The 25,721-nt window shown below is 35.4% G+C and overlaps 1 protein-coding gene across 3 annotated transcripts in view; it reads left to right on the top strand.

Moving 5' to 3' along the window:
- lpcat3 (lysophosphatidylcholine acyltransferase 3) overlaps positions 1–25,721 on the top strand; it is a 61,110-nt gene that overhangs the window by 9,294 nt on the left and 26,095 nt on the right. For all 3 annotated transcript variants that reach the window (XR_015510490.1, XR_015510489.1, NM_001316738.2), the window contains 5 exon segments: positions 3,988–4,094; positions 4,854–4,947; positions 8,803–8,840; positions 14,436–14,614; positions 19,607–19,715. Coding sequence is in view for 1 of the 3 variants with exons in the window: in NM_001316738.2 (NP_001303667.1) it covers positions 3,988–4,094; positions 4,854–4,947; positions 8,803–8,840; positions 14,436–14,614; positions 19,607–19,715 (527 nt within the window). In the remaining 2 variants the exon portion in view is untranslated.

The raw sequence follows: 25,721 nt of genomic DNA, 5'->3' as shown, positions 1-25,721 counted from the left end.
GTACGCGCGCGACAACACAGCTGATAAGAACTCGCGCGACAACACAGCTGATAAGAACTCGCGCGAAAACACCACTATTCAGGACGCGCGCGGCGACAACACCCGCTTTAGAGTTTTACAGGTCTTTTTGATCCCCGCTTCTAGCAGCACACTCCATTTCCGCATTACTGGATCTGTAGCGACAACAGACCGCAAGGGATTATGGCCAAGCCTGGGCTTATGGGAATTGTAGTTTTCCGGTACCTCCCGTTCGCTTCATTCGCCTGAGCAAATTTTCTCAGAAGACCTATAGTTTTACCGAGTCATGCGACTACGGTAATATCGAAAAAAATTAATATTGCGGTATGACGGTATTTACAATACCGTTACATCCCTACAAAACACCCATCAGATTATTAATTATAGCTTTTAGAATATTGTAATTTACTGCTCTGAAAGCAGTGTAGTTGTGATTTCCCCGCCCACCGTTCCCATGTGCCTGTCAGTGTGTGCCTCAATCTCCACCTCGGATGCGTCAGGTAAACAGCACAGTTGTGGCCTCAATCTCCACCTCGGATGCGTCAGGTAAACAGCACAGTGACAGACATGAAAGAAGCAAAACATTTGTACTTACTACAGTTAATACTACAGTTTCCCATTGATTTTTTTAAATGTATTTGTTGTGGAGTTTATTCAAGCCTTTCTGCAACAATGAGTCACACACAATGTCGTTACAAAGTTCACACACACATATATACACACACCCACACAAGGCCGGAGAAAGCTGAACTGCCGCTCTAGGCAGAGGACGATCACGCCGCCCTCAACCCCAATGTGAAAACGAAAGTGACCTGTTATGAAAATGAAGTGAGGTGTCACGGACCTCTTTTCTGCTGCCCTATGCGCGGATATAACTGAGCATGCGCGGGTGCTGAGGAAGGTGTCGGGGACGCCGCCCTCTCTATTCTGCCGCCCTATGCGTGGATATAACTGAGGACGCGCGGGTGCTGAGGGACATGTCGCGGACGCCGCCGCCTCTATTCTGCTGCCCTATGCACGGATATAACTGAGGACGTACAGGTGTTGCGGACCTCTATTCTGCCGCCCTATGCGCGGATATAACTGAGGACACGTGGGTGCTGATGGAGGTGTCGCTGACGCCGCCCTCTCTATTCTGTCGCCTATGCGCGAATATAACTGAGGACGAGGGTAGCGAGGTAGGTGTCGCAGACATAACTGAGGACTCGAGTGGTAAGGGAGGTGTCGCGAACACTGCCCTCTCTATACTGCCACCCTAGGAGGCCGCCTAGGTTGCCTCTATGGACGTGCCGGCCCTGCACCCACACACAGCGCATGCATTTAACTTTGTATTGTTTTTGCACCACAAATGTAACAGGATACACATTAATAATCACTGCTTTATGGATTTCCGTTATGTTAATGTACAAAATAAACCTGATTAAACGTTCACAAACTGGGATTGAAGCATCTTCTTTTATAGTTGAACTGACATGCGGCTGTGGTGATAAAAACCATTAAATCGCTGTAATTTATGAGAAACATGTTTTAAAAACTCATTCTTGATCACATTTGAAGATGATTGATGATCACAGACCGCTGAACAGATCTTTTAATCCCAGTTGCTTTGCGCACGTCCGGTCTTGATATGATTATATGCGTTACTATGGAGACATGTTAGCACGCAACTGTCAATCAATTTGGAGGGTGCGGAAAACGCACTCCTATGTCACCTTGCAATGGGCCTCAGAATGGGAAAGATTTGAAATCTACTTTACATCAGGTAATTAAAAAAAGAGACTTGTTTTCATTATATCACTACAGCATGACTTTGGACACATTAAACCTACTCACAGTTCAGTCCAATCCAAACAACTTCCAAAAGATTTTTATCATAGGTATCCTTTAAAGATGACAGTAGACAAGCCACTACTTTTTCATTTGAAAAGTTTTATAGTACTTTATAAAACTACAATTCCGAATGGAAAAAAATGTATTATATCTAGCATGTTTTCAGCTGTGTAGCAATCAAAACTTGTCATAATGTGCAATATTTCATGCATGCAAAGATCGCTGGTCTCACTCTCATTCGCAGGATAGCGCTTTTACTTTTGTTTTGTTGTTTTTTCGCTGGAAAATTTCAGTGGCTAATTAACGCTTCTGTGCATATAACCCTTCATAAAACAATCTCTACATATGCTTTGTGGGACTAAAATAGTTTTAAAACGTAACAACCTGTCTACAAAGAACCCTTCAGTCATGGTGTAATTCTTCCTCCAGCGTGCAAAAGTAACTCCAATATTGATTCAGGATTTTAAAGTTTTAATTCCACATTTGATTTTACTGCTGTCTCTCTCTCTTTCCCCCTTGTGTGCACATGAACGTGGCTAGCATTACATGCACACGCAAACGCAGGATCTGAGTGAACGCATGCAGAGATGTAAATCTACATTTGTTGACATACAGTTTGGGCTACTTTTCAGAATTATGGAAATTATCGGGAACATTTTTTTAGTCTTATGACCTACCCAGAATATAAAAATACATATAATACAATTTGGTCATTTACTTTAGTTATTATTATTGGAATATAAAAAGACTTTTAACCAGCACAACAAAAAAAGTTTCTGTAGACACCTGTAGTCACCTACTGCACCTTTAAAAAACTTTCTTTAATTTTTTTTTTTTTAATACTGCAGTTTTGTTTGCTGCTCAAAATTCAGTGGAAAGACGCAGTGTCAAATAAAACCCAGACTAAATTAAATGGAGAGTTCACTCAAAAAGGAGAGTTATCTCATCATTTACTCTCCTCGTCATTTTTTACCTTATCATTTATGTTTTAAACCTATTTGAGTTTCTTTCTTCTGTTGAACACAAAAGAAGATATTTTAAAGAAAGCTGCCTCATCAACTTCCGTAGTAGAAAAAATAAATAAAATGAAGAGTCTATGGATTCCAGCGACCAGTATTTTTACAACAGAAAAAAGAAATTCAAATAGGTTTGAAAAAGTGAAGGGTGAGTAAACGATAGCAGAATTGTCATTTTTGAACTTTCCCTTTAAGCCTGCTTTAGTCCACCTCAGGCTATTGTTCAGTTATAAAACAGTACATTAAGAATGATACATTCATACCACCTTTTACATTCAGTCCTTGTAAATACACATAAATGCACTGTAAATGTATCATTTATCAGATATCTGTGGGTCAAACAAAAATCTTTTTTATAACAGCGCTTTTCTGTTAATATATACTAAATAAGCGATGATGTTTGGTTAAAAAAATAAAAACTGAAATGCTTTCATAACCATACACAACAGCTTCTCTCTCAAGCACAAATCTGAATGTCTGCAGTCATCATGCATTTCAAAGGTTTAATTATTGTCATTTAGGAATTAAATGGCTTTGGTGTTTAATATGTGCTTGCTTGCAATGTTTAAATGATAAACTATTTATTAATAGCTGTATTATAGCTTCCGTAAACAATAAGTTCTAGGTAATTATACTATCTAGTTTAATAGTACTTTAATTGTGGTGCTGTAATTTTGGAACTTGGCATACAGAAAGCGTTGCAAAATTCCATTAATTTTTAAGGCTGAAAACATGTCATGGAATTAACTGAATTTGGTAAATTGAATGTTAGCCTATGAGTACTTTTAAATTGCAATTTAAAAAGTATCTTACTGTTTAATTTTGGTTAAAACAACCAGATTTATTCCAATTGACTACCCTGCACATTCCTCAAATCACATTTATGAGAAGTTTTCCGCCACTTTTAACATTGCATACACAGTCCTCACTGTATAAAAAGAGAGAACTTGTGTTATTCTTCTTTTGTCCTTAACTCATATGTGTTTAAATGACTCCAGAATGTCAGAAATGTGACATAGTTGTCATTTTGATACCCAGATCTCTTTTCAATAGCTGCTAAACTGTTGACTCTCAGTCAAGTACCACTGGATTGCAATAACATTGTCTTTTGTCCTTTTCTCAGGGTCTCAGGTCTATCACTCGTTGTTATGTGTAGTCATTCAGTTCTTGTTGCTGAGGCTCATGGGAAGGACGGTCACATGCGTTCTGACTAGCTTTATCTTTCAGATGGTGAGACAACACACACATTCATTTAATCTCTGGTGCTGCTTGAAATGTTGTAATGCTTATTGCATCATGTCTCTAGCTCTCATTTTAAAGGGATAGTTCACTCAAAAATGAAAATTCTGTCATTATTTACTCACCCTCAAATCTGTTTCTTTCTATTGAACACAAAGCAAGATATTATGAAGAATGTTGGAAAAAGCAGCCATTGACTTCCACAGAATTAGTTTTGTTCCCTCCATGGATGTCTTTTTTCCAACTTTACGTAGAACATCTTTAAAAATATATTGAAGACATTTTTATTTTGGGGTGTATTATCCCTTTAAGACTGAGGTACTATAACTTTTTCTACACTTATACTTGTAATGAATGTATAGTGACTTGTAAGCCATAAATAATGTTAGATTTTATGCTTGGGTCATTTAAAGTACAGGTATAAAAATATGATTAAATTCCCTTGATGTGAGTTTTTGCCTGATCTACACACTGCTTGAGAAACACTACAAAAAGAGTCTGCATTTATGTTATTGTTTTTTTTTTCTCTGAGGTCAAACCGACCCAGTTACAGTTTTAAAATGTTGTGCCGTCTCAATTTTGATTAGGTTAGATTAACCTGAAATTATTTGAAGGGAGTAAAAATGAGCTTTAATTTTGAAGTTGACGTACTTCATACCTTTTAGGTCTCTCTGACCTCAGACAGAAAATCGGTAAAAGTGACTCTTAATAGAACTGAAGGCATATTTTTCTTTTGTGTGTGTTTGGCAGATATATCTGTTGACGGGTTATTACTACACCGCTACAGACGAGTATGATATCAAATGGACCATGCCTCATTGTGTCCTCACGCTCAAACTCATCGGTAGGATTTCCTGTCTCTCTCTCTCTCTCTCATCTGTTTTTTTTCTCAGTACGTAAAACACAGTTATAATCATTAGTAAGTAAATTTTTTATATATTTTGGTGTACACTACCTGACAAAAGTCTTGTTGCCTATCCAAGTTTTAGGAACAACAAATAATACCATGGGTTTTAGTTGATCATTGGCTTAAATGAAAGGCAAAGGCCTCTAGATTATTATTATTTTTTATTTTATCAAATAAAATATGATCATACCGTGATTTTTAATTATTTAATTAGGACGGTAGACAAAAGTTTAATGTAAAGTCATGGTGCAGTGTGAAAAAAAAAAAAAATATATATATATATATATATATATATATATATATATATATATATATATATATATATATATATATATATAAATATATATATATATATATATATATAAATATATATATATATATATATATATATATATATATATATATATATATATATATATATATATATATATATATATATATATATATATATATATATATTTTTTTTTTTTTATTATTGTGTATGACTTCCCTGAACTTGGACGACTGAATCCATACATCTCTGCAATGACTCAAATGACTTATTTATAAAGTCATGTGGAATGGCAAAGAAAGTGTTCTTGCAGGACTCCCAGAGTTCATCAAGATTCTTTGGATTCATCTTCAATGCCTCCTTCTTAGCCCAAACATGCTCAACAATGTTCATAGCTGGTAGCTGGGCTGGCCAGTCCTGGAGCACCTTGACCTTCTTTGCTTTCAGGAACTTTGATGTGGAGGCTGATATATGAGAAGGAGCGCAATCCTGCTGAAGAATTTGCCCTCTCCTGTTGCTTGTAATGTAATGGGCAGCACAAATGTCTTGAAACAGTACCTCAGGCTGTTGATGTTGCCATTCACTCTGCAGATCTCTCGCACGCCCCCATACTGAATGGAATCCCAAATCATGATTTTTCCTTTACCAAACATAACGGATTTCTGTGAGAATCTTAGCTCCATGTGGGTTGCAATAGGTCTTCTGCCGTATTTGTGATGATTGGGATGCAGTTCAACAGATCACTCGTAAGGAACATCTACCTTCTGCCACTTTTCCAAATGATCAACTAGAAGTCAAGTTATTATTTGTTGCTCTTATAACTGGGATAGATGATAAATCTTTTGTCAGGTAGTGTAGTGTGTCAGTAGGAAATATTAGTTTACATTTTTAAACATTATTTTGCTGTTAATTATAACAGCCAATTGAGGCTTTTGTAAGCACGAGTAGATGATTCCATGAGGAGATGGAGATTTTTTTCCATACATGATTTTATAAAATACTTTAAATATAAAATACTTACATGTAATGTGTGTTTCTATCAATGTAAAATCACATCACTTCTGTAAATGTGATCATTTAATTGTGTACACCAAAATGGCAGGTCTCAAATTAGACTTAAAAAAACTATATATTTTTTAAGTATGTACTAAAGTCAGTTTTTTTATAGATACAATCACTATGGTAAGATAGTGGTAAATCTACTAGTAAAAAAAATCGGTAACACTTTACAATAAGGTTTATTAGTTAATGCATTTACTAACATGAACTAATCATGAACAGTGGCGCAAAAAGGGGGTATGCAGTATATGCGGCGCATAGGGGCGCCACACATGGGGGGCGCCATTGTGCCAAAACAATTTTTGAAATTATCCATATTAAAAGTTTTAAATAATATATATATATATATATATATATATATATATATATATATATATATATTTGTTAAAAATGTTTATTTAGCATTTTATACGCGTATAATATTGTATTTTATTAAATTAAAAAATCATTCCACCCAACACCCCCCCACCCCCATTTTTCATACCATATACATGTTTTTATAAATTTATTATGCATCATATTGATTCATCAGGCCTTTTGGTAACTTCTTAGCTTAAAACTATTTTAATTTTAGCTACAAACAAAGTTATAACATTTCAATTAAACAGAACATTTGTTTGTTTCTGTTTTTTTTTTTACACTAAACATTTGACAGTCTTTTTTATTTAACTTTTAGCAGTTTCAGTCAATGTTCTTGCAAAGACAGACCTTACACTTCTCACAGTATGCATGTGAGAAGTAATTGCAATGTTCTTTTGCCCTTTAGAACTCCCATGTCTATCATTTTGTTTTGACAAATGTAGTACAAAAAGTCCAAAAGCAAGGCTAGTCAAGGTGATATAATCATTTAGTGAGGGAAAATTAAATTGAGAAGAAATTTTGGGTGGTATGAGATGCATTTCTTTGCGACCTAACATGCTTAATGTACTACTTCATACTATTTCAGTTGTGTTCAGAAATGCGAAACTGTATTTTTTGAAGCATATTGATATCTTTATGAAAAAATATCTTTAATTTATTGATGGAAATATTTTCCACATTTTATCACTTGCCTGTTTATAAAATATAGTTGGATTGAAAGGGGGCGCGTAAAAGTTGAAGCCGCATACCCATCAGTAAATGTGCAGTTGCGCCCCTGATCATGAACAACACATGTACAGCATTTATTAATCATAATTGAACATTTACTGATGCATTATTAACATTCAAGTCCATGCTTGTTAACATTAGGTAATGCACCATGAGTTAACATGAACTAACAATGAACTACTGTATTTTCATTTACTAACATTTACTAACATGAATAAATACTGTAGTAAATGTATTGTTCATTGTTTGTTCATGTTAGTAAATGCATTAATTAACATTAACTAATGAACATTGTAAAGTGTGACTAAAAAATCTAACGATCTAAAGTCCACCTGAGGCATTACAACATCATGTACAGTATGAAGAGCACTTTATGTACAGTACAGAATAGTATATTTTCAATATTCAAGTTTTCCAGTTGATATTTATCTTTTTCAACACTTTTAAATTATTATTTTTCTTAATGTTAATATTTTTAAATAGTGTTTTGTGTTATTTGATTGCTTTATTAATGTTAGTATTTAAGTACATTTCAAAAGGACATGTGAACGTGCAAAATCAACACACATCAATACAGATGACATATAGATAGCATGCTCTAACGTAATGTACTTTAGCTATGATAACATTCTATGTTAAGCTGCTTTGACACAATCTACATTGTAAAAAGCGCTATATAAATAAACATGAATTGAATTTAATCTGCATGATAAAGGTTATATACTCTTAAAATCATTGTATTTTGTTTGTACTTTTTATTATTAATGTAATACTAAAAGGGAGTTCCTCCAAAAAAAGTATTTCCTCCTTTAAAAAATATCATTTTTTTAAGGCTTCTGTGTGTAGGTTCAATAATTTCTTAAAATACTTAAATAATTTAAGTTTGTTTCATGGTCTTCAAAGTGAAATAGCTCAACATAATCAAAGTAGGTCGAGAATAATGCTCATTTTCTATGAAAATTTACAGACGGCATTTAGAGGTTTTTTGCATCTGAACTCTTTATTTATAGAGATAGTTCACCAAACAATTTAACTTTACCCACACTCTGGTTCTAAACCTTAATGTTTTTTTCTTTTGTTAAACACAAAAGTAGATATTTTGAAGAACGCTGAAAACATGTAACCATTGACTTCCTTTGTAGGAAGAAATACTATGGTAATCAATGGTTACAGGTTTCCAACCTTTTTCAAAATATCTACTTTTATGTTCAACAGAAAAAAAGAAACTCCTGAAGGTTTGAAACAAGTAAAGGGTTAGAAAAAATGAATTTATGGGTGAACTATCTTTTTAATTCCTCTTTTTTTGACTATGTTGTAATTTTCCAATATATGAAAGACTGTGCTCATGTTGTGTATTCATTTTCTCATTGCAGGTTTAGCGCTTGATTACTACGACGGTGGAAAAGATCAAGTGAGTGTGACTTAATGAGCTGCCATGAACACCCAGCATTTCCATCTCCCTCCTCTCTGTTTGTTCACCTGTCGTCCTCCTGTCATTATCTCACTCCTCTTCCTGCATCACTCTGTGTACATGATTTAAGCACAAGGAGCTGATGGGGATCCTCTGAGTATCTTTTTGAGTTGCGGAGCAGACGTTCAGCTAAATGGCCATAATGGATCAGTGTAATGATGCCTGGCAAGGTGAAGTGTGGCGAACGCTCCCTGAGATGTAATTGTGTAATCTGTTCGTTCTGTACCGCAGTCAGCTCGTCTGCTGCTTGAACATATCTGTCTAAATATTAATAGTGGCCATTGCTTGACACAGTTGGCTACTTTGTGATTGTGTGCAGGCGTTGATGTCGCTGATGGTCTCTTTATCAAATAACTGTAGCTCCACCCTAGATATTAATCGCTTGCTCACCTTATTGCATTGTTATATTGAGGGTGTAAAGATTACACGATGACCGGTAATAGACCTTGTTAACACCTGCCATTAAAGGTATAGTCGGCACTAAAATGATAATTCTGCCATCATTTACTCACTCGTTTCTAACCAAAGTTTGTTCTGTAAAACACAAGAGAAGATATTTTGAAAAATGTTGGATATCTGTGTTTGTTTTTCTTAGAATGGATGTTGAGTGATTACAGGTTTTCATCATTCTTTAAATTATCTGCTTTTGTGTTCAACAGAACAACAACAACCCAAACCAAAACTCACACATATGAAATGAGTTAAGGGTGAATAAACAATAGCAGGATTTAAATTTTTGGGTGAACTATCCCTTTAACATCCGGCTCAGGTGATCTGATCTCTAGTGGTCAGATTAATGTTTACACTTTGGCCAGCTGTGACATCATCTCTTACTGCATGCTGTTGTGAAGTGAAGGGAAAAAATGTTAAGAGCCGAAATGTGCTGCACTTTTCTACAAACACTCCTAAAGTGTAGCCTTGGCACAGACGCTGTGTTCTGACCTTAGAGGCCACACACACCCACACATTGTAAATTCAGGAGTGACAAACACATAGAAATGCGAGTAAATTTCTTATATTGTTGTTTTGTGTTTGTACAGAGATATCATTTTGGAGTCCAACATGTTTGGCAGTAGCAAATTTTCAAGAGAATAATATAAAATCTTCTGTATTTCACAAATAATTTTTACAAATATTTGTGGCCTAAAATGACTGATTTTGTAACTGCTTTTCTCAAAACTTATGGCATTATTGGCTTCAATACTTGCGTTTTGCTGTGAAAATACATAAATCTTCTAAAAAGATTTATATTTTTATCTCAAGAACCTTACAAACTTCTAAATATGTTGTTGATCAGTGATTGCAAGGTTGCCATTTTCACTTAAAATAAGCAGTGCTAATTAAGTGAGTAAGTAAGTTTGACACCCAGTAGTTGAACTTGGTATAGGGTATATGCCGAGCTAGTGCTGTTCCCATGCTGATACACTTCCGGTGACCTGTTATTGTGAACTTTTTCCCATTTTATACGGTTCCTTATACAGCATCGATGTAGTAATACATTCAGTTATATAAACTTTAGCATTTATTTAGTTGCTCAAGCGTAAAACGAGACAAAAAGCTGTTTTTACGCACGTGCCCGTCAGGCTAACGCAGAAGCTCCATTGAATTCACTGGGGTAAAATAAATGCTCATATTGTAAAGATATGGCTGGGGAAATGTAATTTAATGCAGTGCTTCTTGTACAATCTGAGAACCACTTTAAATCGGATGTCACTCAGCCAGTGGAGATCGCTGATTTTTAAAGAAAACAGACCTTAAACGCACCGGATTTTGCATTGGCATTTAATTCGCCGGAAGCGCTTAACCCAGGTTAATGGCAAATTAAAAGTCCTATTAGCAGGCTTCGGCATATACCCCATTGCACTCCTGGATCAAAACAAACGCAAGCGTGCGTTGCCAGATTGAGGACAGGAGTTAGTGATTTAAACCGTAGTCTAACTAAATGCAACGACACACAATGGAATATTTTCCATATTAAAAGGAGTTTTTAATCAGCATCTCGAGTTAATATATTAGAAGTGGCTTCTATTTCTCACAGGTGAACAACAGGATAAACTGATCACCTCAGGTAAACCTCATGTGCCTTATTTGGTGTTAAATGCTAATAATGTGAGTTTGAATGCCATTTTACATGACGTTTATTGTCATACTGCTGAAAGCAGCAGCAGGTAGTTTACCTCAGATCTTAAAAAATAAAATAAACAGTTTGAAATTGAACTAGAACTAAACACAAATTAGTGATTCAGTCTGTACATTTAAACATCTTAAAGAGAGTTAATATGTATTAGATTATAAACCTTACCACCTCATGAGTGAGTGCATATTCTGTGCTTCTGAACGGCTGTGCTTCTGAAACAGCCAACTTGCTCATCACTGCGTATATCGTCACGAAGCGTGTTGTTAGGACATGGGGTTACATTAGAGCTGCACGATTCTGGCTAAAATGAGAATCGCAAATTTTTTTAATAATTTATTTTTATTTTTTTGCTCAAAATAAAGATCACGATTTTCTCACGATTCTGTAGATGTAAAATAAAGGTATGGTAAAAACAAACATATGGCACAACATTGATAATACTATGTATAGGTCTACTGGTTTTTATAAATAATTCTGTTCTACTTATAATAATTATGATGTTGAATTATTATGTTTGAGATATATGCTTGCAATCTGTCATATTAGACAAATTTATTCACTGGTAAAATTAGACATTTGCCATTATTAGATTATATTCAACAATATATAGGCTAGAGTAAGTAAACTGACACTGTAAACATTTATTTTCATGCCCAACTCTGTTCGCTATGAAAGAAAACACATATCAAATGCTTGTCGTAACTCTAAAATGCGATATGTCCTTTAAATGAAGTGCACACTTTCAGTTTCATTTTGACTGCTAAGCGCTTGTTCATACTTCACACGCAGCTCCCATACGATCACTCTGTGCCACAAACTGAATATTATTTACAACTGTATTACCTGTTACAGCATATGCAGGTTCTGTTCACTAAAATAGGCGCGCGCACATCTATCATTAAGTAGAGCGCGCTCCCTCCCTCTCTGTGATTACAGCTCACGGTCAGCAGCTCACGTCACATGTGATTTCCTGGCCGCAAAAAACATCATTATATGAAGACAGTAAGGACATTTTTAGGTGAATTATACCTTATAAATACAGTATGTGACTCATTCAACATCATTTGGAGGTGTCCATGTCACTGAGCAACATATGTGAAACAATGAAAAGACTCGTGCAGCCGCCTTTTCTTCTCTGCTGAACTTGATTGACAGAATCGTAGAAATGCTGGATTAGGATCGTCTAGGGGGTCGAATCAATATCGCGATTTTTTTTTTTTTTTTTTTGATTAATTGTACAGCTCTAGGTTACATTGTAACCTGCTCATCTAATGTTTACGTTCGTAATGTCTGTATCATTTGCTATTTAATAACCTCATGTGGAACATTAAATCTGCGTCTCATTTCGGAAATGCTACTGTCCTTCGAAGGTCGCATTTCAGTCACGGACGCATGCGTTGAGAGCCTTTCTAAATAAATGAATAAAATGCGCAGTTTTCCATCAAGGCAACCGGGAGTGCTGTAATATAATTGGCTAAACTGACATTGGGCGGGTTAAAATGACCAAAACAAAGACAGCGTTCTGGCACGGAAAACACATTTGCAAAGCAGAATAACTGACTTCAGCGTTGTTTTTCAGAATGTACACTTGTACGCATGTTTCTTAAATATCTGCAAACACATTATAGTATCAAAAACTTAGAGTCAAAGACGAGTTTGGGTTTATGTTTATTATGGGCTTGTTCTTATTTGCTGTTATTCTTGAAATATCTGGCAACCCTAGACAGTAAAGGTGTACTTTGTTCTCTGTGATGTCTTGCACTGTGCATACAGAAGGGAAGTGTTCCATATGATTTAAGCCTTAAAAATGCCTTTGTTCTGTTTAAGTCTGTGCATACTGCATAGGTTAGCTAATTTGGTTATCACTTACTGCATTTTCTAGCAGTAAATTCAGCTGTTAAATGTGGTTGTAGTTTAAATGAAAAGTATAATGACTATTTTGTACTCTATTTTGTACTTTTTTTTTTTAATCACAGACTGCTTGTGAAGCAATCACTTGATGCAAATCTCAGTGGCGGGTGTCAATGGGTTCTTGTAGTCCTCTTTGTTCATCAGCATGACAATAGCACATTCAAAACAAGACAGCAAGCTTTGATTTACAGTACTGTTTAAAATTTCGGGTCAGTAGGATTAAAAATTAATTGAACTACACCAGATGCAACAGAGACATAGATTACCATTCATTATTCACATAAGTAGTAGGAGGAGATTAAGTACTGGAAATGCAAACACAGACTTACTCAATCAGTGAGAAAACAGAGATGCTCGAGGATTACTAGAGGCTGTGTAGTTTTGCAAAAACACAGTCTTTGTATTGTTTTCTTTGTGATCCCTAAAGCTGGATGAGAAACCTTGTGTCGTTTCACAAATCCATTTATTCTTCACATCTGAAATGGCAAGAGTGCTTGGAAAATCTTGGATAAAGAGTGTAGCATTAGTTTAATATCAGGGATTTGTGGTGTTTCACCATGTTGGTAGACAGAATCGCTGATTATAAAGGGTTCTACTGTCTTTGGTAGTGTCACACCGTTTGCTTTCAATGTAACATTAGGAATGACTGAATGGATTTTATTTTTACCTTTCTGTTTGCGTGTATTATCTGTCTTCTTTCTAAGCAAGACTCAATGCAGGCTTTTCAAAGAGACTAAAAAGAAAAGTTTTCAAAAGTAGCAACACAAATATATTTATTTACTACATGTCACGGATTCATTGTTTTTGCATGTTATTTGAGTGTACATCAGAGATCATTAGAACATAAAGAGATAAAGGTCATGACCAGCTTAAATGTCCAATGAAGTGCTTTTAAATGTGCTTTTTTTTCATGTGAATGCATGAAATTGTTATTCCATGTTTGACATAATCTCAGCTGAAAAGTGAAGAGAGGGTGGGACATGGAGTAGCTCCTCCAGCCATTAGCATTTGTTTTTATCACAGCTCTGCCAGTGTGTGTGGTTGAGCTCAAGTGCATCAAATGAAAGCAACTGAGAAACGTCTTCAAGGGGGTGGGGCATGTCAGAGTCTAGAGAGCATTTGATTGGTCAAGATTTGATGAGAAACTAAAGTAGAAGGTGACGTGAAAAAATTCATTGATCCATTTAGACAGAAGTGAAACTATAGCTTATATCAGTTTTAGATTTTCTTAAAGCGAATTTAGTCACTGTTTTTGAGAACACTAGCTTATAGATATCCGTAAAGTATACAGACTGTATCTAACATCTATAACATCTATCTATTTTTTAGTTTAATTTTATGGGATAATTAAAAAAACAAGCTTGACCCCCAATTTTAACTGTGTATGTTTATCTGTTGTCTTTCAATCATGTTTGCCTTGTCTTTTACAGCCTAGTTTCCCCATTTCTCTCTTGTAATTAATATGCTTGTTTTCTTTCATTCCACAGTCTAAATTGAGCGCAGAACAGAAGAAGTCTGCTCTCGGCTCTACGCCGTCTCTGTTGGAGGTGTTTGGTTTTTCATACTTTTATGGAGGCTTTCTGGTAGGGCCTCAGTTCACATTGCGAAATTACCAGATGCTAGTGTCTCGAGAGATGACCGATGTTCCAGGACAACCACCAAATAGGTAAGTGGCGTGCACCAAATTTCAAAAGTTTAAAGGGTTAGTTCACCCAAAAATGAAAATTCTGTTATTAATCACTCACCCCCTTGAGACATCCGTTCATCTTCAAAACACACATTAAGGTATTTTAGATGAAATCCAAGAGCTCTCTTAACCTCTGTAAACAGCAAAGGTCCAAAAAAGAAAACAAAAATTGTCAGTACATTTCGTCTGACTTTAGTGATATACAACTGTACTCCTAAGAAGCTCCAAGAACACTTTTGTGCAACAAATTTTATTTTTTTTAACCAATGTGTTCCTTTCCACATCAGGTCAGGGTATGAATTTACTATGGGCAATACAGCATATTTGCCCAAGTCAGCAGCCCAACACTCAAGGCAAGCTTCATATTCCCTATAGTAAACATGCATCCTTTCCATCCCTTTGCGTTTTTTTTTTTTTTTAATGCACTAAAGTGTTCTTGGAGCTTTGTATGATTACAGTTGAACCACTGAGGTTACATGGAATGCTTTGACCAATGTTTTTAGTTCCTTTTCTGGACTGATCATATCGTGACCATCACTGTCCATGGAAGATAAGAGAGCTCTGGAATTTTATTTACAATATCTTCATTCATACTCTGAAAATGAATGAAGGTCTTAGGAGATTGGAAGGACATGAGAGTGAGTTATTAATAACATAATTTTCTTTTCTTGGTGAACTAACCCTTTAACGATACCTGTTCATCCAGCTTCTATCAAAGATTCTGCTTCTGCTGTAAAGAGTTGCCTCTTGCCATTCTTTTCATGCAGAGGGATTCACAAGAAGTATTTGTCTGTTACAGTGACAATTCCAGTCTTGTGACTTTTGTTATTTGCTCAAGGGCACAGTGACCATGAACATGTCTTAGTAACAACTAATCTTTGTTCATACAATCACTGCATGCCTTAAAGAGGACCTGTTTTGCTCCTTTTTACAAGATGTAAAATAAGTAGAGTGTGCATGTGAAGTTTCAGCTTAAAATACTACACAGATAATGTTTTATAACTCTTTGAAACGGCCCCTTATAGGCTTTGATCCTATTGTGCCATTTTGGTGACTGTCGATTTAAATTCAAATCCTCCTTTCAGAAGAGGGTGGAGCTGCAAATGCCTATGTGTCAGCATAGTGGCAGATTCAAAACAAAAATAAAGACCTATGCTAATGAGTGTGAGATTGTCACTAATGGCTGGGGCTTCCCCTCGGGATTACCTGTACAACGGGAGAATGTCAATCAAAGTGTTTCTGCAGACTCTTTTTTTTATATATAGTGTGTGATTATAAAAAATAAAATTAATACTTTTTTTACCTTTAGAAACTGGTTATACTCACAGACTGTTGTCACACAAATGGTTAAACCCCTTAAAAAATGTTTTCGCATAATATTCCCCCTTTAAACCCACTTTTTCACAAAAAAATGCTTATTTGGTTTTGCCAAACCAAACGGCCAACTATTTTTGCCATGAACCAAACAAAATTATGGTTGTTTTTTTTAATTGTTCCTTTCTAATGTCAAAATGACACAATTAAATGGAAAATGACAAAAATATAACTATTGACTTAAATCTGTTGGTTGTTGTTATAGACAATATATACAGGGTTCCCACACTTCTCGAAAGTATTGTAGTCCTTGAATTAAACTTTAAATTAAATTAGTTTATTTTAACAATTGTACTCAATAGTCAAAAATAATGAGAATACGGCGAAATTTCTTAAATTGTTAAAAATCCTACATTCAATTCTTTTGACAGTACCACTGACAGATAATGCACATTTACCAATATTTCAGACACTGCATTTGAACATCACCAGTCTTGAATTTAACAAGTTTTATTAAACTTCTTTGAGCATGACTTTTTAGAACGTTCTAAATATTTTATGTAACAACAAGTGTACGTGACATAGGGCTGCACGATTAATCAGAAAAAGATTGTAATCTCGATTCCACCCTACACACGATCTTAATTTTGCTTTTCTACGATTGAGCCAATTATATTTTCAAGATCAGGAGAAGCATAAAGGCAGTCTCACAAGTCTTCACATTGTTTTATAAACGTTGCTCAGTGTTTAACGTGTCACATACTGTATTTATAAGCTATAATTCTCACAAAAATGTAATTTCTGTCTATGTAATGATGTTTGCGGCCACAAATAGACACATGAGCTGATGCACTGTTTGTTTACTACCGAGAGAATGTAGGCGCCCACCAATGATGTCTACTTTAGTGAACAGAACCTGTAAATAACAGGTAATAAAGTTATAAAATATGTTCAGTTTGTTCCACAAAGCAATCGTTTGAGAGCTGCGCAGGAAGTATGATTTGTATGTATGTTGTGACAACAGCTATTACATATATTATTACATCGCTATACAAAGTGTGCAGTGTGCACATCATATCACATTTTAGAGTCAGTATAACTACTCTAGCCCATATAATGTTGAATATAATGCAAGAGGGAATCTGATAATGACCGATTTTTCATTTTATCATTAAAAAAAAAAACTTCTAATAATGTGTCAATGACAAATCACAAGCATATGTCTCAAACACAATTCAACTTCAGTATTATGAATAGGTTGTTTCTGATGTAATCACTTTACTGTGCATTAACAACCAGAACATATTTAAAGTCTATTTAAGTCCACCATTCCATCTCTATGCAAAATTTAGCATTTTAACCAACAGTAGACCAACACATTGACCTAATATTATTGTTGTTGTTTTCCCATATGTTTAAAAAATAACTGTAATAATAGCCTACTCAAATTAACCTTTATTTTACATTTACAGAATCGTGAGGAAATTGTGATCTTAATTTTAGGCAAAAAATTGTGATTCTCTTTTTAGCCAGAATCATGCAGCCCTAATGTGAAATGTTAAAAACAGTAAAGTCTTTCATGGTGCTTCATATGCTAAGGCTTGATTTAAAATTAATAGTGCTTTAAAAAGTCCTTGAATCTGCTGTTCATGAAAGCGTGGGAACTCTGTATATATGTCATGATTACAGCAAAATGTGCAAATCCTAAAATATTTAAGTGAGATCGTTTGAGAGCGACTCCAGGTATGTCATTCGCAGTGCTTCGTTGTGGCTATAGTTGTCTTTCAAAGTAGTTTGCTCATTGATGTATTGTACATGAATTCTGCTATTAAACTTGATTGTTTAAAAATAGCATCAAATGGCAAAAGCATAAACAATTGATGAACAAGTTAACAAAATAACATGCAATGTACTAGAGCAGGGGTGTCCAAAGTCAGTCCAGGAGGGCCGGTGTCCTGCAGATTTTAGCTCCAACTTGCCTCAACACGCCTGCAAGGATGTTTCTAGAAAGCCTAGCAAGAGCTTGATTAGCTTGCCCAGGTGTGTCTAATTAGGGTGGGAACTAAGCTTTGCAGAATACCTGCCCTCCAGGACCGAGTTTAGTTTTTAGAATGATTCAATGACCTGAAGACTTGTTTAATTGCTGGGTAAATCCGCATTTTTGAGAGGATATCTTCAAAAAACTGTCAAATTTCAAAAAACATCTGGCATTCATTCATTCATTTTCTTGTCGGCTTAGTCCCTTTAATAATCTGGGGTCGCCACAGCGGAATGAACCGCCAACTTATCCAGCAAGTTTTTACCCAGCGGATGCCCTTCCAGCCGCAACTCTGGAAAAACATCTGGCATACGTGTTGTAATTATATTAACATATTATTTAACATTATATTATTATTACAGAAGCCCAAAAGTGGCCTTCTTTTTAATCTTCATTATATGTTAGAGAAATTCAGCTTTTTATGTTATTAATAGAGTGTTCATTTTTGAAAGTGGTTTTTGATTGCTGCCATAGAAGATATTGCTGAACATGTCTAAACGATGAACTTTCCTGTCAGTTCTGCCATCAATTAAATGTGCTGTATGCAGCCTTCGCGCGGTCGCATACCCGCGCACCTCTCGAAAAATGTTGCACATTTGCATTACATTGATGACAGCAGATTTTCTATTACAATAAAATTATTTACATAGAAAATAATATTTTCTACTTTTAAAAACACTAAAAATTATTTATTTTGTTTTCAAAAGTGCAAGTTATTGTTATTTGTTTTCACTATTTTATAAGAAAAAAGTGACTTGATTGTCGGCAATGTGTGTTTTAATTTCAGTTGTTAAATGTTGATATTCAGTAAATAATCATAGATAATAGATGGTGTGTGTTTCTTTCAATTATTTTAAAACAAAGTAATGCACCCTTCATTCAAAAATCTCATTATAATACGTGAGAGTATTTACTGTACAAAACCTGTCAGTGAATTATGAGAGCAAAAAAATAAATAAACAATTAAAATAAACATTAATTGTAATCGAGTTAAAATGTTCAATTGAAGGAGATTTTGATTTTAGGCAGAATCACCCAGCCCTACTTCTAATGCATTAAATGTCAGTGTTAGATGTGTATTTTGATCAAAAAAAAAGAATTCTTTATTACAAATAAGAGCTATTTTTGTTGATTTAAAAAAAGTACATATTTTGTGGCCAGAAATGTTCATCTTATGAAGAAAAAACATAATGCAATATGCAGTTTAATATGAATGGCTCCAGTACATAATACATAATTTCATGAACAAGATAACTGATTACAAATGCATGAAAAGTCTATCAAAATCCAGACAGTTTTGGACACACTTTCCACGCATCATCTTTTAAATTAAGTCCGTTTGTGGGCAGAGTCAAATCCCATGGAACAGTGAAATCATTAACCGTAAAGTTATAGGGAATAATAATAGCTTTACTTTAGGCGTAATAATGTGTTAGGCGCCACATGATGTCTTCTCATTTGCTTAAAGTTACATTCTCCGAATTTCCAGATTTCATGATTCTAATTGTCAATGTACGCTTGAAAACACGAGTTACTTGTTTGTATGAAGCAAGTTTTTTTGACATGTTTTTGTCCCCAGCAGTGTATTTTAATATAACAATCCTTTCTTCCTCTTGCAGTGTGGTTCCGGCACTGAAGCGTTTCTGTTTAGGGCTCATCACCCTCTCTATCTTTACGATAGGTGGGCCACGCTACTCAGACAGCTACTACTTAACGGATGAGTTTGCAGTAAGTGAATATTAAACACGTAAATGAATAGCATTATGCTCAGCTGTTTACAGCCTTGTACCTAAATATCCCAAGCTGTCACTCGTTTTGTTCTGTGACGTTTTCATCATGATGCCACAGAGAGCTCTCCGTCTGACTGAGAGAGTTTTTTTTTTAATGTCTGTCAGTTACAGACTCGACAGCTATTTATATATTCCTGGAAATGTAAAGCGGTTGCTGAAAGTCAAAAAGCTGCAGCAGAGAAACAGGTTAAAATGATTTCACACAAACAGTAAAAAAAGGCTCCTTATTAAGGCTCACAGTCTAGGCTTTCCAATCGTAAGTTAAGGGGTAAATAGAAGTTTTAAATGTATGCTCTGTTAGTGAGTATATTTAATATAGTGAGTATATAGACTTAATTTTCTCTGAGTGACGTTTAGAGAAAAATGTAAATATGTGCTGTGCACTTTCATTTCAGCAAAAAAAGTAAATGCTCAACAAAATTACAGTAGTGAGAGAAAACTGTTAAGAAAGCATCTGATCAAAATTTTGCACAAGCTCTGTAATATAGCTCTTCAGTTGAGGGCATGCAGTCAAGTAGACTCCTTTAAAAGTAAGCAGCTATTAAGGCCTTTTCACACTGAAAGAGACAAGTTGTAAATGAACTGTGATTTCACACCACATATAAAATGACTGGAAGGGTAGATTCATGCTTGCCCGAGAGATCCACTAACCTCTTCTTTTTTTGGCTGTGTGAACAAATATAGATAAATTATTTGATTCTTTTTTTATCTATCTTGTCATTTTTTTTTTCCATTTTGCATTAACCTTTTCCACAGCACATTATACAACAAACATTAACAATGTTGATTATTACAAGTGGTAGAAAGAGGACTGAAAATCATACTCAAGTTAAAGTACAATTTCTTGGCACAAAATGTAGTGCAAGTAGAGTAAAGGGATCTTAAAATTAGCCCTTTTAATAGTACTGAAGCTGTTAGTAATTGCGCTGTGAAAATGATTCCACCTTATGCCCTGCAAATTAAAGATGTTGCTTACATGCATGTCATTTTCTTTTAGGCTTGTTTCTACACTCAAAAAAGAAATGACTTTTGCTGCTTGTATTATCTACTTATTTAAAATGAGTTGAAACAACAAAATTCTTACGTTTTTTTTAGGACAACTTAATTATTTTATGTTCAATGCACTTAAAATTGTGAAAACGATTAGCTTGTTTTAATTGTTAGCACATTTTTACAACACAACGTTACCCAAAGTGCTGAATTACTAGTTAAAATAAGAAGTCATACAGCACATGCATAACAACTAAACATAAGACAACCAGGGCTATTCATTTGGCAGCCCACGGGCCGAACTTGAACTGCAAGGCAATTGGTTCCGGCCCTTCAAATAGTGTGACCAAGAATCAAAAATAAATTTAGTTAAGTCAAAAAAAGGCCGCTATAGTTATGAAATGATGTGCGTCTGTTCAATACAGCACAAGCTGCAGTTGAAGGCTGCGCAGAGCGCGAGTCACCTGACATTAAGAGAGTGCCGAGAGCAGCCGAAAACATTTGGATACTTAGTTGTAAAGGCTTCTCAACGCCGTGTTGATCGAAACTGCTGCAACTAAACAAAGTTATGCGACCTGTGCGCTAGTTTAAAGTCCTGAGATTATACACCAAGGCTAATATGCACGCACACTGGATTAACTATAGCATCGGGCCATTCTCATATCGCATCTTTTCCGTGAGCAAGTTTGTTATTTCCAATGTAAAAATATATGCCAATATGCGTGCGCAAGCGGAGCGATGCGCTCGCGCCTCACGGACGCACCGAATAAAAAACATCTCACATCAAAGTGGTGACAGTTGTGCGTGGCTTTCAGTGCAGTGTAAACAAAAGGTATGTTAGACCAATTATTACAAATTATTAAAATTATTTTGTATGTTTGAACGCAGATAAGTTCATTTAAATACTTATAAAGTTTAAATTTACCTTAGATGTGATCACCGTGAAACCATGATTATTCTTCATACTATATAATCATTCAACCAAAATCTATGTGTTGCATTTCTAATAAATTTGCAGTTCAAAAAATAACATATGAATGTGTCTGAATGTAGAAGAAGCCCACGTAAGCAATACAATCCTTTTGTTGTGCTTTGAAATACAATATTTGAATGTTTGTAAAACAAAGCCTATTGTACAATGCACTGATATTATGTAGTTTTAAAATACAATATATTAACATTTTAATGTAGAAGAAGCCAACGTGGGTGTCTTAAGGAGCAAAAATACAGCATATGGGCTCTTGTATGCTGTTGTGTTATCACTCATATTGCTCATATCGCTCCAACCCCTCATTTGGGATGCTTTTCATGAACTGGCCTCCATGACAAACTAATTGAATAGCCCTGCCCTCAACATTAAAAAGGCTCAAATGCTAAAGAACAAGCATGCAGTTTCAGAAGGTATATAAAAACAGATAAAGTTAGAGCGTGTCTAATGTGGAGTGGAAGCTTGTACCAGTATTTTGGGGCGATAACAGCAAAAGCCAGATCCTCACTTCGCTTACACCGGGACCTTGGTACAGAAAGAATAAACTGATCAGATGACCTTGATGACCTACCAGTATTATATACATGTAGGACCGGGGTCTCCGAACTCGGTCCTGGAGGGCCGGTGTCCTGGAGAGTTTAGCTCCAATGCTAATCAAACACACCTGAACCAGCTAATCAAGCTCTTACAAGGTATACTAGAAACTTCCTGGCAGGTGTGTTGAAGCAAGTTGGAGTTAAGCTATGGAGGACACCGGCCCACCAGGACCGAGTGTGGACACCCCTGATGTAGGAGATCTGATAAATAATATGGTGTCAGACCATTTAAGGATTTATTTACAAAAATTAATCATTTAAAATCAATCTGAGACCTAACAGGCAGCCAGCCCAGAGAGGAAAGAACTGGGGATGTGTGTTCATGCCTGTCAGAAGTCTCGTAGCCGCACTTTAGACTATTTGCAGTCCATTCAGGGCATTTTGACTGAGACCCACATACAAAAAGTTGCAAAAGTGAAGTCTCCTCAAAATAAATGCATGGATTACCTTCTTAAGGTCATTAAAAGAGAGAAACGACTTTGGCCACAATTTGTAAATGGAAAAAAATGGATTTAACCTTGAATTTACTTGTTTCTTAAATTTCACATCACTATCGTTATAAATGTAAGCTATTAATAATTTAATCGATTTGTGTTTTGACAACATGAAGGAATTGTGTGGAACTTTTTTACAGAGTAAATCTAAGTTAAATTATAAATTTACAATGTGAGATTAATTTAATCTGAGAACACATTACCAAGCCGACACCTATAACAAGCCAACAAAACATGTCTATCCCTTTACTTACGAAGTGAAATCTTTATAACTTAAGTATCAAAAACCGGTGACAATATGTTAACGCTCAGGTTATGCACTTTGAACCCTGACTTACAAGCTATAGGTGTCCAGCATTTGGTGTCGTAAACCAAGCTCATGCAGCACTGATAAAATACATGTATGTGTTTGAAAACGTAACATTCTGTAGTGCATTAAGTTATTATTTAATGCCAGTTGGTGATTTCAGTCATCATACAGTATCCTTCATCTTGTCATCAGTGACATGCAATCTAAACGGTTTCGCAGTCATTTGGCACATGTCTTGAGGTTGATCTGTTTCTTTGCATGATTTGATTGGTCTGGAATCACAAGACAAGTTACAAATAAACATATAAAGTAATAACCACAGCTTAAAGAATAATAGCACAGTAAAAATTTACTCAAATAAAAGTACACATTTTTATGTGCTGATTTATTTATTTGTGTCTTGTAATTTCTTTTAGCTTAACCTTGGCCTCTGCACTCTATACAACAGAACATTATAAATGATAAATAGATCTTGTACTGCACCAGAAACACAAACAACCTTTCATGCTTTCGACTTTAATAAATGATCAAACTTGCCATTAAGTCATATTTTTTTTATTTTTTTACTCCTAGCTACTGAATCTTATTTTAATGGATGTTTTTGTAGTCTCTAGAAATCTAATAGGGTGATTAATAGCTTCACCACATCATACATCCACACAGTTTAATTTCGGTTTAATTGTACTCAGTGTGAAAGGGTCTTTAAACAGTCAGTCGGTGTTGCTGTATTTGTATAGATGTTTTTATTTATATAATCGATAAAAAGATTCACTGAGCCATTATCAAAGCCCTGAGCCAATACAGTATCTTATACTGCATGTTACATTTATTCAAAGAAAGTGCTTGTGAACTCCTGACTTTTAGATTAAATAGAGCATGTAGGCAAACAGTGTCTCAAACAATGTTTCAAAATGTTTCACAATGAAAATAAACAATGATTATATTCACTGTAAACCCTGGGATAGTGTTAAAAGTACAAAACGAGAACAACAGTCACAGATATGTTATTATATACTGCATTTACTTTAAGTCATTTGGCTAAATATTCATATCTCTGTTTTCTAAAAATGTTATAATTGACAAAAAAATGTTAAACTAATATTTTAAGCTAAACCTTCTAACCTGTTAAACTTATTAAACAGAGATTTTATATATATATATATATATATATATATATATATATATATATATATATATATATATATATATATATATATATATATATATATATATATATTCCTATAACCCACTGGTCGTACTGCACCCAACTCGCTCTTGGTTGCTGTTTTAGTAAGCCCTAAATTTTAGTATGTAAAATGTTTCAGCATACCAAAAATGTTTTAGTATGGTTTAAATTTTTACTCAAGTGAGACAAATGTGGTGCTTATCGACAAGAGAAGGCACCAATAATGGTCCATACACCATACTAAACAAGCAATACACAACTGTTTATTGAATCATACTCATGAACATCTTTAATCGAAATACCACAAAATTGCATAAAAGGTTTATAATGCGAAATAAAGATAAGATTTCATGAATAAAAGACAAATAATGAAAAGCCCAAGCAATTTGATACAAGTATATACAACCTCAGAGACGGGCCATTATTTTCCTCTTCAAAGACTGGAGAGCCCATTGCAGTCACATTGGAAAACCAACACGTGTCCGAGAATGCCAGGCGATGTGCACTTAACCCACGGCTGAGCTTTCAATGTTTCAGCAAGAAACCCTCACCTTTATAGTCAAAATTTATAGCTTTATAGCCAAAGGTCGGCCTATTAGGTAAGAGTGAATTGTGAGTTGATCAGACCCACCTTCTCTCTCAGCTACGTGCACATTATTTCTGATTGCAAAGCACAAATTTGAGGTTTGTAGTGTCAGCTTGATTATCTAGAGTCAATATTCTACCTCCTGTAATTTGGAGAAAGTTGACCTCAAGGTCCAGAGACCTTTCTCTTGTTATTTGGTCATGCTTAAGGGTCAATATTTTACCTCCTGAAATTTTGAGAAAGCTGTGAAGTTAACCTTAAGGTCTAGAGCCCATCCTCAGTTCATTTGGTTGTTTGTTGAGCGCAACAAAAACAAAAAATAACCCATTTGTTACAGTTGCTCTAACAAAGAAGGTAAAGACCATGGCTTCTAGCATCTATCGCTAGATCACCTTTTGAGGTCAGAGAAGGGAGGTTTACCTGCATAGCACTTCCCTAGCTGGCCTCTGTTACACTCACCCCCCTAAACCTCAGTCCCATTCCGGAGGGGCCCCCACACACTGGTCCTAATGCACCCATCTTGTGCTGAGCTGGGATCAAACTGACGATTCTTTATATGGGAGTCGGTTGCTTTAACTAGACCGTGCTCTTTAGCGTCTGTCGCTAGAGCACCTTTTGAGGTCAGAAGAGAGAGGTTTACCAGCACAGCACTGCACAAGTCGGCCTACGTTACACTCACCCCCTTAAACCTCACTCCCATCCCGGACGAGCCCCCATGTGTAACCCACCTCTTCTACTGCACACAACCCGCTCTGAGCTGGGATTGAACTGGTGACTTTTTTTTGTTGGAGTCG

This window comes from Danio rerio, chromosome 16, assembly GCF_052040795.2.
Source record: "Danio rerio strain M-AB ecotype USA chromosome 16, GRCz13ab, whole genome shotgun sequence".
Lineage (NCBI taxonomy): Eukaryota > Metazoa > Chordata > Actinopteri > Cypriniformes > Danionidae > Danio > Danio rerio.
This window is presented reverse-complemented; position numbering and strand designations above follow the sequence as displayed.